Here is a 13411-nt window from a genome sequence, read left to right as displayed (position 1 = left end):
ATCTATTCAACTTTGTATTAAATGAATGACATAAAGGATTCAAGTGTATTGTCAAATAATTAAATGCAAGATTTGCAAATTTAATATTTTTTTCTCGGAAATTTCTCGTAGGTGTAAAACCCTCAAGAATCTCGAGAGAGAAACACAAGTTCTATGTAATTTTTTATACAAGGCTCATACATATTAAATATGAATCATTTCAGAGGACAAAAAGTGGAATGGTTTTTTCATGGTCATGAAATGAAAACTGGATATTTACTTAAGACTGTATCTACTTACCACACTAGAAGAATCGCGCAAAAAAAGCGTCCGCTGATGGTTCTATGGATAAACCTATTCTAGGAGGGCACTTATCAGGAAAAAAAACAAAAACTATCAGACTACTACCATGAAACATAAAGTATTACACCTTCTATTCAAAAGGTCTTTATCCTTGTACAAAGTACAATTAAGTGGAATGTTCATATTGATTAGCATAGGAGTTCTTTCAATCATTCAGCTGAATGTGATTGGTTGGACTGATGGAAGGAGGTTACGTGGAGGAAGAGATGAGAGGCTGCAAAAAGTGACGTTATTTCATGAACAAACAGTTGCTGTAATTCAATACCGATATGATCAACCTGTTGAATGTGACCTTATCCTAGCAGAATCGAGGTAAATGTTTTTTTTTTATAATCAATATCTTCTTAGAAGTGGAACTAACAAAGTTATGATGATATTCGTTTTTGACGAATTTATACATTTTTTGATGATTGAGTGTGATAGTTATATTTATAATAAATTTATGAAGTGTCAGTAAGAGTCTTGCAAGCCAAAATAAAAATAGCACCTTTGTCTCATAATAATAAATGATTTTAAATCCAATCTAATCAAATTAATCACATAATGATTGATCATTTTACAATATGATTAATATCACAAACATTCCTGCTGATAATTATAACTACATACGACATTCTATTTTCATGAATAAGTCTAAATATTTGTTAAAATAAACATTGGGACATCGTATAATCCTTATTTTGATGTCTATTAGCCTTAAAGTACAATGTAGCATATTTTTATGATAAACTCCGATTTTATTACAAAATTCTTCACACTTAAGTACAAAGGCCGGAGTCCTATGTGCAAGCGTGTCTGCAGGATTGTATTTTTTTTTTTTTTTGGAGTGGGGGGAGGAGCGGGGTGAGGAGTGGGGTGTTTGATTTAAGAATTTTTTTTGGAAAAAATTCAAAAATTCACTGCTATTCACAAAAAAATTTATAAACAAAACTTCACAAAAAATTAAAATTTTTAGAAGAAAAAATGAACAATCCATAGTTATTCACAGAAATTTAGATTTTTTGTAAAATTAAAAAAAAAAAAATTGATTAAATTTCAAAATAGTAAATTTTCTAATAAAAAACAAAAATTCCTTCATTTTTTTTTTTTTTTTTTTGGGGGAGGGAGCTACTGTCCTCGGGTCTACCCTCTGTAGAGGCACCTGTTGTGTTATTCATTTAAAGTAATAATATTTATGTTTAAATACCTTGGACATCAATGGGCGAAACAAAAGATACCTTGACTATATTCAAACTCTGATAGATATCATACGATCAAATGCTACAAAATAAGCATGGAAGGATATAGGTGAAACATTCTTATAGGTAATTGACTGAGTGTTTTTCCCTCACATATTTTACAATACAGTCATTCCATATTTTAAGAGCATAATTACAAATAAGAGTCAAAAAGTGTTTTTGAACTAATACTAACAAGAATCTTGGTTCTTAATCATAATTTACTGACATTTGATGGAAATAATTAAGAAATCTCATAACAATGAAAAAAGGGTTGTTAATCATAAGCATTTTTAGTAGTAACCTACATAAACAGTGTTTTTTTGAAAGCTGGTATGATTGTTTATTCATTATTGAAGAAATAACATTTAATTCTATGTACGAGTGTGTATGTTCATGATTGAAGGAGAGTAATACTTAGGATTTGCTGAGGATTTATAAGTGTAAGTTTCTGTTAGACTCAAAGTAACATTGAGGATTGAAAACTGAGTAATTTCTGCCTATGCCCTTGCCTGATACAAAGGGGGACATGGAGCGTCTGTAAGAGGTGGGCTGGAGGGGGAGTAGCCCTCCCCCAAAGTTATTGAATTTTTCCTTTTTACTAGAAAATTAAATATTTCTAATTTAATTTAATTTTTCAAATTTTTTTCCAAACAAATTAAATTTTTCTTTCAATAAAAATGAACTTTGAAATTTTTCTCCAAAAAATTTTGTTTTGAAATTCTTTTTCCAAAAAAAATTATACTTTATAATGAGCTGAGGATTTTTCAACTTTTTCTAAAAATATAATTTTGTTAAAGTTGACGTAAATTTTATGAAATTTTTTTCTACAAAATTTAATTACTAAAAAAAATCTAATATTAGAATTTAATTTTGATATTAATTTCCAAAAAATTTAATTTTTAAAATTGATTTTTTGAAAAAAAAATTTAAAAGAAATTTCGAAAAAATTCCACCTCCCAGCTGGTTTAATAAAACGCCATGGCAGCTACACTCTTTTGCTCTCTAGCAATCTTCAATTTTTGTCATTGTCATTATTACGATGCTAATTTTTCGTTTCTTTTTTAAATACCCAGAATTCTTATAATTTACAACCCAAATGAGAGAGTTTTTGGAGTAAAAAAAGAAAGAAAAACTCTTTATCGATCAAAATATTATTTAATTTGATAAAAAGCACTTATATATCGTCTAAAATATATGGAATTGGTGTAATTATGTCTCCGGACAAAAAACGAACAAAAGTGACGAATAAATCCAATAGGCGAGGATGAAAAGGGGCTAGTTGACAGGTGGAGAATTTTGCCATCCCTGAAATATTTTTTTATAAGTTTCTACGAGTTGTGCTTCAATATACTAGATTAACATTAATACTCTTTGAGATTTGTGAATGCAGCAAATCTTGAGCTTTGACCCATTTTTTGAATTTACAACCTCGAAGTATTTTTTTATGCTAATTTATTTTCTTCTAAAACTTTATTCTTATTTACATTTTTGAAGTATACTAGAGTAGGTTTACCCAGGGTTGCCCTGGACCTTAATAAATTAAAATTAATTAAGTAGAGGTAAACTGCCCGAGTCAAGTTAAATTTCTCTTTTTTCTAAATTTTTACGCTGCCGCTTCCTTGATCATTTAAAAAACCTCCTAATACCCCAATGTAACCCCATCTTCAGATCATGTGTGTGAAGTCCTGGGGAGAAATACACTTTAAACTTTACCGCCGCCGAATTTCTAAGCACCAAGAACCCCTTCTAGTTTTCTATCATATATATCAGACCAAAGGTTGTGCAAGTGTAGTGCTGGACCCAGGTCAAGTTAAATTTCTCTGTTGCCCATTTCTTGAGCATCAAGGAACCCTCCTAATATCCCAAAATATACCCCAGCTCTCAGGTTGTATAAGTGAAGTAGTAGGTCTCAAGGGAGTTTAAACTGCACCGCCGTAACATTTATTAGCACTAAGAACCCCTTCAAAAGGCTAGAATACACCCTCAAACACGGGTTGTGGGATTTTGGTCCCCGAGGCAGGTTAACTTCTTTCACCACCTTTTCTCTGAGCATCAAAGAACTCTTATGATATCCAAAATACAGCCTGGCCCTCAGGCTGTACAGGTAAAATGCTGAAAACGCTATTTTAATCCTGCAAGAGCCCTGGAGAGTAAAAACATTGTCATCAAATCCGTTTCTGGGGTAATTAGAATCTACATTAAAAAAATCGGGAAAATCCATCTGTTGGTTCAGCCATGATTAAATGAGGAGCATCCACACACACAAACATACACTCACACAAATACACAGACATTCACATTTAATTTATGGGTATATTTTATGACCATATTGTTATTAAATGTTAATTTTTAAGCTAAATTTAAAAAATAATCGGTTATGAATTCAGTGATATATTTGTGTTTAAAGTCAAATATGGCTGCAGAGAGATATTTGCCACTCGATAGTTGAGGCAATATAAGACATATAAAATCATGGGATGGGGGGATTTTGAGTTTCTGGGGGACTTGAAGAAAAAGATCAAGGAAGATCCCAAAAAATCCATGAATCGCCTCTCTAACGAGTATGTCATGGACGAGGGGACAATCAGGAGGGCTGTGGTGGAGGATTTGGAGTTGTCTTACACAAGGACCCCACGCCACCTGTTGACGGAAGGAGACTGCAGAGGTGCAAGAAAATTCGTCTGTGGATCAAGGCAAATGGATCCACTGTAAAAAAATTCTCTAACGAGAATATTTTCCCTTTGGACTAGGTCTGCAACCGTCGGAACGACCGTTGTCTTGGGGGATCACCAGAGGAGGTCAAGGGGGGTGTTCCATACAAAAAATCCGGCCCAAACAATGGTTCTTGGGGTCGTGGCGTTCGACGGCAAGAAGATGTCTCCCTTCTTTTTTAAGGCTGTGGAGAAAATCGGCCAAGAGCCCTGCTACAAGTTGCTGAGGTTCTCCATACTGCCATGGCTCAAGGCCACCTACCTAGAGGACAACTATGTGTTGGCCCAAGATGGTGGACCCTCACACACATCGGCCATATGGCAGAAGTTCTGCGCCGACAACATGGCTGATTTATGGACAAAGGACATGTGGCTATTATCTTCACCAGATTTGACCCGGTTGGACTTTGCTGGGTCGAGTACTTTGGAGAAGGAGACTAACCGAACATCTTCTCCGAACGTGTACTCCCTGAAGGTTGCCATTGTGAAGGAGTGGAACAACTTGTCCGAAAAGTTCATCATCAACTCTTGCAAGGCTTTCTGCCACCGTGTGGAGGCTGTGATTGGTGCTGAGGGCGGCCATATAGAGTGAAAATGTTCACAAAGATCGGGCCTCAAAATTTTGTCAAAAAAATTTCAAAATTATGCATCAAAAAATAAAATTATTGACATTTTTCTAAAATCAGTCATTCAGTCCAGGTTTTGCTTCCGAACCCTGTATATTACATCCTTTGTGAGAAATATTCTATATCATCATTTCCCATCGTGCATTTAATATTTTTGTAAGTGATTAATAAATGGGAGAGTCATATAATTTAAAAAAGAAATAAATAAATACAATAGGAATGACTTTAAAAAAATTATATTTATAAATTGTCCTTGAAATGTTTGGAAGTTTTCAAATGACTTTAAACCTTTCAAAAAATAATATACGAACGAGAAGGACAATAATCCATTTAAATAATTAATAATATCATACTGTTCTTTTTATTCTATGAAGAAATATAGATTAATATTCTGTTTATATTACCTGTCAGTTTAAAAATAAATATTTACAATCCCATAAATATTTGAATTTTTCAACTTTGGTCATAAAATAGATTCTTCTTACGTAATTTATTGTAGTCTCCATTCTTAATATAAATAAATATATAAAAATAATTGGAAACAACGCTATGCATCAACTTTTTTAGGGTTTTTATCAGTTCCGGCTTTGATAGAAATGGTGATTCGGGAGTAATTACCCATACTTGGTTATAAGAAATAAAGACACACATATTTTAAATTATTTGGAATGATAAATATGAATGTTTTATAAAAAACGTGATCTAAAAAATATGTCTTTTTTAGAAAATCATCATCATAAAAGAGATATTGAAAATACTTTTTTGTCATCTCTCAAAAATATATTGTATAACAAAACGTCATTAGACAAAAAATGAAATATAAATAAATAAATGTCATCTCGACAATAAAAATATGATCTATGCATTTTGTCTTTCCTCACGGTTAAACCCGCCCCTGCCTAGGTTTCTCACTTTAACGCACAAAGCACCACTCAAAAAATAATTTTCTTCAAAACCAATATCCTTAAATTCAAAAATAAAAGAAAAGGGCACTGCACATTTACCTTTGCCTTCGTTCCACTCCTCGTAAAATCGACTTTAGTTCTAATGATATTTTTTTATTTGGTTTTATGTTTAATAAACATGAACATGGACATGTTAAAAATTTTAAAAATTCTTTCGAAAGACTGCAAATTGATTTTTTTAGTGCATATTAATTACAAGGGCTGTCCAAGAGTATAGATATCATGGGGTATTGTGGTATAATATCAATAAATTGTGTTACATATACTAAAAACATAACATCAATAAGGATTACAACTAGTTATTACAAGAATTCTTATCAAAAAGTGCATTTTTAAACGTGCAAAGATACAATTGTATAATTTGCTTGTCTAAATTAACGCCCAATGCGCTCATTTTCCCTTCTCTAAAGACAATATAGGTTCCATGTATAGAAAAGAACATTAGTGCATTTTTAAACGTGCTAGTAAGAAATTAGTACATGTGGTTACAAGCAAATTGTGCAATCATATGTAGTGATGAAAATCGTTTGTATATTGGGCATGTTAAAAAAAAGAAACCGAAAATCAGGAGGGGAATCCTAACAATTTCATAGCTTAGTTGTCGTGAAGTCTCATTAGACCAACTACAATCAGCTGTAGCGAGGGAGGAGGAACTATACAAAGACATCGGCAAGAATTACTACGACCTTTCGATCCATAATTCTTCTCTGAGTCCAATAAGGACACTTATAATTAATTATATCACAGTAACAAATTTTATGTGTGTACATGAATGTTCAATCAGCTCTTGAATATAATTGAATGTATTAGAAAAGGAAATTCACTACTTAGTGGTTAAATAATGATGAAAACAGGTAAGGAAAAGAAATTTCAAAAAGCGGACAAGTTAAAAAATACGCACGATTGACGTAACTAATTCAAATCATTATACAATAAAAAATGAGCGCATTTTCATTTTTTTAGTCCCATGTCGTATAAATTTATTATTACAAATAGGAAAATGAGCACATTCAGTGTGTAAAATTAACTTAAGATATATCTTGTATAGGTAAGCTAATTCAATATCATAAAGATAAATAGGCCAGTGTATCATATTTTACTTTGTTTTAATATCAATATAAGTATCATAATACGAATTACTCGATACTTAATATCATATTATGATGCAATTAAGATATTGTGACTGTCTATGTTTTGTAGATCAAAAAAAAATTAAAAATAAAATCCTAGAATAAAAAGCATTAAATTATGTTTTAATTATAGTAACTATAATTACATATAGTTTTTTAATGTAGATCTTATTATTAATTAAAAAAAAAAAAAAATAGATTTGAATAATATTCCATTTCATTATTGGATAATTTATATTTTGTAGGTATAAAAAAAACCTTTTTTTTTTCAATAATTTAAAATATTGATTAAAAACACAACTTAAAGTAAGAGATTTTTGAAGGTACTCTATCTTTTTATTAAAAGTAAGGGTTCTTTCTCTAATTCAAAATTTTAATTTAATTTTTCTCATTAAAAAATGTATGTACATAATAATAATTAAAACTTTAAAATGAAATGTTTTTCTTTATTTTTAATTACTTAAAAGTAGAGCAAAAAGGAAATGGCGGGAGATAGACATAGGGTACAACTGAATTCAGATTTTTGTTAATATCAGCTCCCTATTAAATGATTTTGGGGGAGCAAGTGAATCACTGTTATAAAGAGGAGAACTTTCTAAATTTGAAATAGCATTAGTCTAGTGAAAATATTGTACTTATATTTTAATCCATATATATGTATTTATTTTATTATACATTTTTAAAACAATTTACAAAAAAGATAGGCAATAATGCTTTCTTCAGAGCAAAGATGTTGCAAGTTGTTATCCTTTTTTTTTTTTTTGGGGGAGGGGGCTTAGCCCCGACAATTATCCCGGCCGTTATATAATAATTTCTATAAATAGATTTATTTTATGAGAATTTGATTTATTTTTGTGAGGGGAAGCGATTGAACCTCCCCCAAAAAAAGGAACTATTTCGCCTCTGCTTCAGAGAAAGAAGTTACCACTAGGATGTCCTATAAAATAATGAACAAAAAAAGAAGAAGGGGGCCCGTAACAACTGTTTTTCCTTTTCTAATTTTAAAGGTGGCTTTTTCATTACAAATATGTCAACTCTAATCATGAGGTATTTTTTCGAGAACCTGGAGATCAATTTTAATAGTTTTTAAATAATTTTGTAAGGAGAAAATTAATTGCTGCTATAAAAAGGAGTACCTTCTACATCGAAAAGAATATTAGTTTTGGGAAAAGATTATAATTATATTTTCCTTTTCTACATTATCCCTTCTTTATTAATAGCTAACTGGAGTGTTAGTTTTAATCCATAATTAGGCGAGGCATCTTGATTACACCATAAAAATGCATTTTTTAATTAATATTGTTTGTTAAAAAGGAGGGCAATGAACCCTTGTACTTATGCATACATGTTTTGTTCTAATGTCACTGTGGATGACCAATCTTCTCCAAATATTTGAATATTTCTAATTCAATAAATAAAAAATATTTTCTGCTTATCGACTAAGGATTTGAATTTACAAATCAACGTTTATAATACTAATAAAGAATAACAGTCAACAAATGTTACTTAAGTTTCGTAATATAATTATTTCTTGTTAAAAAAATAAAGAGGAAAATGATTAAAGTTTCAAGATAATTTTATGCAGATTTTTAAAAAAATAAGGCCCAAACACGGTATAAACCCACCTTAAGAGTTGACCAATCATGTGTATCCTTATTCAACCAATCAAGACTCGGAAAACTGATTAGGAAAAAGGAGCAAGCGGATCGACTGTTGACAAAAAAATACAGTGTACAAATTTTGTATATATTAGTGACATAATTTTGGGACATTTTTCTTTAGTCTTTTTGGATAAAAGGTTGAGAGATACAAAAATAAGCAATTTCATAATATGTAAAACATCCATAAACTCCTTTTCTGGATATGATTTAGAGCCCAATATACCCAAAACTTTTAGAGAATATCATTAACCTAAAAAAAGAAAATATTTACATCAACGGTATTTTGAAACAGTTCTATATGATTTATGACCGTGCCTTATTTTTGTACACAGTATGCAAATATCATGAGAGTATTTTGTATGTAAGATCAGTTTTAAACTGATATACATTTATAAAGTGGATTTTTTAAGCCATCCCTTGATGTTTAACGACAAATATAATTACTAGTACAAATAAAGATTGACACTTCAATTTATATCATAAACAAGATTTATTTTTTCAATGTAATTTTTGTTGTAATTTACCTATTTATCCTCAAATGGACGATAAAAGCAATATCAAAGCCGATAGATACAGAAATGAAGTAGTTATACTTCTCAAACATAGGATTCCGGACGATGTTAACATTGACCAGCAGATACATTTTTAGATTTGAACACAAGTGGTCTACCATAGGTCTATAAACCTTTCCCTCATCAAGATGTTTGCTTTCAATAAGAATTGGGGGTCTGCACATACCTCTTTCAATTCTTGGTATAGGAATACCGTTGTATACTTTTGTAACAATAATGCTTGACAACAGACTTAGGGGTTTCTCATCAGACTGTCCAAAGAACTATCAAAAAAGTGGATTGAAATAGCCATGTGGGGTGGAGAGACCACTTTTGATACCAGCAATGAAAGAAACCCATATCCTCTATTACAAAACTCTTTTGAACTCTTTTTTGACACTTTTGCCCTCTATAGACCTTATGCCAACCTTTTGGGCGCACGTCGAGGAGAAGGCATGCAGTGTCCTCATCCAAACACTCAGGCCCTCAATGCCACTATCAGACAGCACTGGGACGTCATGACAAAGGACTACATCTGCAGAGGGTCATCAGACTTCCGCTGCGGCTTGGGACCCATCATTGCCGCTAAGGGTGACTACATTAATGATTAAGAGAGCTCAGGCACACATCCATGTATATTAGTAATATTGTTGAAATTCTACCGTTAATTAATAAATTAAATCTTGTTGAAGTTTAAAATTCAAAGTGTTCAGATTTGAATGGACCACTTGGTAACTATCATAGATACATATGAAGTGAAGCTTTTTTAGACAGTCGCATTGTAAATTTAAAATGAGTTAAACCTGAATGAGCCGATCAAAAATGTTTACAAATAAATATGGAAGATAAGCCTTTAATAAAGCGTGAAATAAACAAAGTTGTACTTTTTTTGGTGTGATATTGTTACTATGGAATTCAAAAATAGCTATCCTGTAATTTGACCCGTACTTCTACGACACAAATTTAAATGTTCTCTCGGATCTATAATAATATGTTATGTACATATATTTCAATAACTTGTTTTTCTTCATTTTTAGTGCCTCATATTTTTAAGACATACGTCATGTAGTAGTGAATTATCCGTGTTTGTTAGGCTAAGTGATCTATTAGCATCAGTTCAATATATATATATATTGCAACCATGTTTTTCAACAAGCTTTTTCAATTGATTAGTGCAACATCCATCACAACTCAACATCAAACTGACATATTGAATAACATCACGACATTAGAGTCCCAAACTCCTCCAATTGAATCTAATTTAACCAAAATACAAAACTTATTTGACACTAGATTTTTCCCCCTTCATTTCTTAGAACATGCACAAATACATCACCAAGGTCGTGTTTTAAGTCTCATATTCTTACCAAAATTTAAAAATGATTCTTTACCCAAATTTTGCTCTCTTAAAATTGTGTAATGTTTGAAGCAAATTATTTTTAAATCAATTAACTATCTAATATTTATCCATATTTCAGGGATGAAAGTATTAAGAACAACTTGTTGGAAAGTCTCGGAATGGAGTCTGATGTAATTCGTGAAATCCCGTTTCAAGAGATGACCTCTATTATAGATACATGCAATACCCTAGACAAAGTCTTAAACCCAAATGAAACTACAAATATAATCAAAAAAGATCCAGAGACGAAGGATGATGAAGATGTTGAGGACGTTTATTTCAAGAGTATATTCTCAGGTATCGTACCCGGAACAAAATGGTGCGGAATCAATGACATTGCTGTTAATTATCATGATATTGGCGACGAAGGGGAGTTAGATCGATGTTGCCGAGCTCATGATCATTGTCCAGTCAAAGTGAAGGCCTTTCAATCAAATTATGGAACATTTAACTTTCATCCGTATACCAAGTAATAAGCCTTCATTTTCAAATAAAAGTAATTGTTTTGTATATTTCTTTATAGATCCCATTGCTACTGCGACAATGTATTCTACAACTGCCTAAAAAGGCTAGTGACAGGAGAAAATTCTACAAATACACCTTTGCAAAAGGCTCATACAATTGGTAACATTTACTTTAATGTTATTGGTATCGAATGCATTGAGCCAAAGTTTCCTGTTCATTGCCTTGAGTCCATGAATGAGGAAGGGATCGTCATAATACATGAGGCTACTAGTACCTATAGGCAGCCCAACATACCCTTACATCGCTTCCGTCGATCTTTCAATTTTGGACAGAGCAATGATGGAAACTCCAACAATAATGAACGAACGGATAAATGTATTAAATGGACTGTTGATATGTCAAGAGAGCCTAAATATTTTCAAGTGCGTCCCAAAAAACGATTTTAATACTAATCATGTTATAAAAACTTGAATTTTAGCCTTCACAATGCATTCAGAACTTTTATGGAACAAAAACCAAAGAATATAATAGATATAAAAAAATAATTTAATTTTTACATTATTTTATATCGACAAGTAAAATCTGAATATTGCATTCAATAATTTTAGTGAAAGGCCTTAAAATAAATTAAAGGGCTACTCAACCATTATGGCGTAGAAAGATTCAATTAGACAAGTTCCACTGTATGCAATAGGTACGACGTCTTATGTCATGCGTTAGAGTGACCAATAACTTTTCCACCAACATTTTCGCCTCTGGGCATTTCCCTTCTTGGATATTTTAACACATGATATATACGCTTTCTTTTTACGTTGACTTATATTTTAGGTTTGAACGTTACTTTTAGTGTATAACATTGTATGTCAGCTATCTATAGATCTGAAGAAAAAGAAAAATGGTAAATAGGGATTAAATAAAATAAAAATAGTATCTATAAGGGTAAAGGAGTGACAAATTCGGGATCATAAGTCTATTTCGAAATAATTAATTGACTAGTTACTCCATACTCATAGTCTTGGTCCTACTTGGTGCTTGAAGAAATGTAAAAATCTTCATTGATAGAAAGAAATGAATGTATGAACAGTAAATACTTAAGGTACAGTTTGAACCTATAATATAAAATTACAAAAGGCAGAAATTTTTGATGCGGCGATATTTCGAAGAGCCCAAAAGGTATGTGACAAAATTTACGATGGCGAATGTTTTTCCGGCAAAATTACATGTAGTTATATTGTAAAGGGAAATTTTTATAAGGAACAATTTTTCCTGCCCTCTCAATGAAGCCTCAGCATTGTCCTATACATAGGGTAGGACCTGGTTTCAAAAATTTGTGATTAAGACTTTCATGTTATAAAAAAATATTTTTTATTCTGAAGCATTGAGTCCAACCACAACACAAAGAAGTTCTAGTTTGGGACCACAACGCTTCCAGTTGAGTAGTTTTGTTATAGAGCATACAAAATTGGCTCATTTTCACCATTTCACGGTTTTGTTTATCTATTCTATTCAACTCCTTAAGAGCTCGTTTTTGCTCTTCCGTCAAAATTTTCATTGTCATTATCGGATCATCATTCTTATCTTCGTCGCCCGATAAATTTTCTTCTGACATCTTGAACTTCTCTATCAAAATTCGTTTTTATTCTTCCAATTCATCTTTCGTATGCAGTCTTGAATCTTTCTCGTTCAATCTTCAATACCCTACCAACTGCGCCATATTTTGCATAGAACGATATAATAATAATGAAGACTGATTATTAATATTTTTATATACACCATTCTATTACATTATATTATTTACTGATCATCAATACATTATATCACAACACCATATGAATAATAAATCCTCTGTCTTATGACATTGTCATAAAGTGAGTAAAGTTCAAGCTCATTCATTAACCCTCGATTCCTCTTACGGTTCAAAATGACCCGTTTACAACTTTGACCTACAAAAAGTACTTCTTCTTGACATTTTTAGACTTGTTTTTTTACTTTATTCATCCTAAATATACCTCAACATTAGAAAAAGTAAAAAAAAATTATATGTTAGAATGACTTATGAATACTAAGTCTTAAGAGTGCTGAAAAATAAAACAAAAAAAATCATTTTAATATATCAAAGCTTACATTTAATTCACATTTTAACATAGATTTAAAATGCACATTAATTATGAGCATATACATAATAAACCAATAAATAAATAAAACAGAAATAGTTATACATGCACACGCCTGCAATATTTAATTAATACAAATACATTATTATTTCTTAGATCAAAAATATGTATATGATATACATACATCCAGGATCACAACTGTATACAAGTTTGATGCTATAGGCACA

At 31.3% G+C, this 13411-nt stretch overlaps 1 protein-coding gene across 4 annotated transcripts; it reads left to right on the top strand.

Moving 5' to 3' along the window:
• The first annotated feature begins 216 nt into the window (after positions 1–216).
• On the top strand, positions 217–11713 carry LOC121119909 (uncharacterized). Of its 4 annotated transcripts, none has more exons than XM_040714735.2 (4): positions 217–654; positions 10685–11074; positions 11129–11492; positions 11549–11713. In XM_040714735.2, exons 1-4 carry the CDS (start codon positions 389–391, stop codon positions 11618–11620), a joined length of 1092 nt encoding a protein of 363 aa, XP_040570669.1. In that variant the 5' UTR covers positions 217–388; the 3' UTR covers positions 11621–11713. The 4 variants fall into 4 exon arrangements, with proteins under 4 accessions (XP_040570669.1, XP_040570671.1, XP_040570668.1 ...); XM_040714734.2 differs by lacking the exon at positions 217–654 and adding an exon at positions 10244–10622; XM_040714737.2 differs by having other exon boundaries at positions 220–654; positions 11129–11615.
• Positions 11714–13411: the final 1698 nt, after the last annotated feature.

Source organism: Lepeophtheirus salmonis, chromosome 6, assembly GCF_016086655.4.
Source record: "Lepeophtheirus salmonis chromosome 6, UVic_Lsal_1.4, whole genome shotgun sequence".
NCBI lineage: Eukaryota > Metazoa > Arthropoda > Copepoda > Siphonostomatoida > Caligidae > Lepeophtheirus > Lepeophtheirus salmonis.
Note: the sequence above shows the minus strand (reverse complement) of the source record. Positions and strands in the feature narration are given on the sequence as shown.

Excerpts from the sequence above, each read along its gene's own strand:
- LOC121119909 (XM_040714734.2), top strand. The coding sequence starts at position 10,348 with ATGTTTTTCAACAAGCTTTTTCAATTGATTAGTGCAACATCCATCACA. Across the intron at positions 11,075-11,128 it reads AACTTTCATCCGTATACCAA|ATCCCATTGCTACTGCGACA; the intron begins GTAATAAGCCTT and ends ATTTCTTTATAG. Across the intron at positions 11,493-11,548 it reads GAGAGCCTAAATATTTTCAA|CCTTCACAATGCATTCAGAA; the intron begins GTGCGTCCCAAA and ends CTTGAATTTTAG.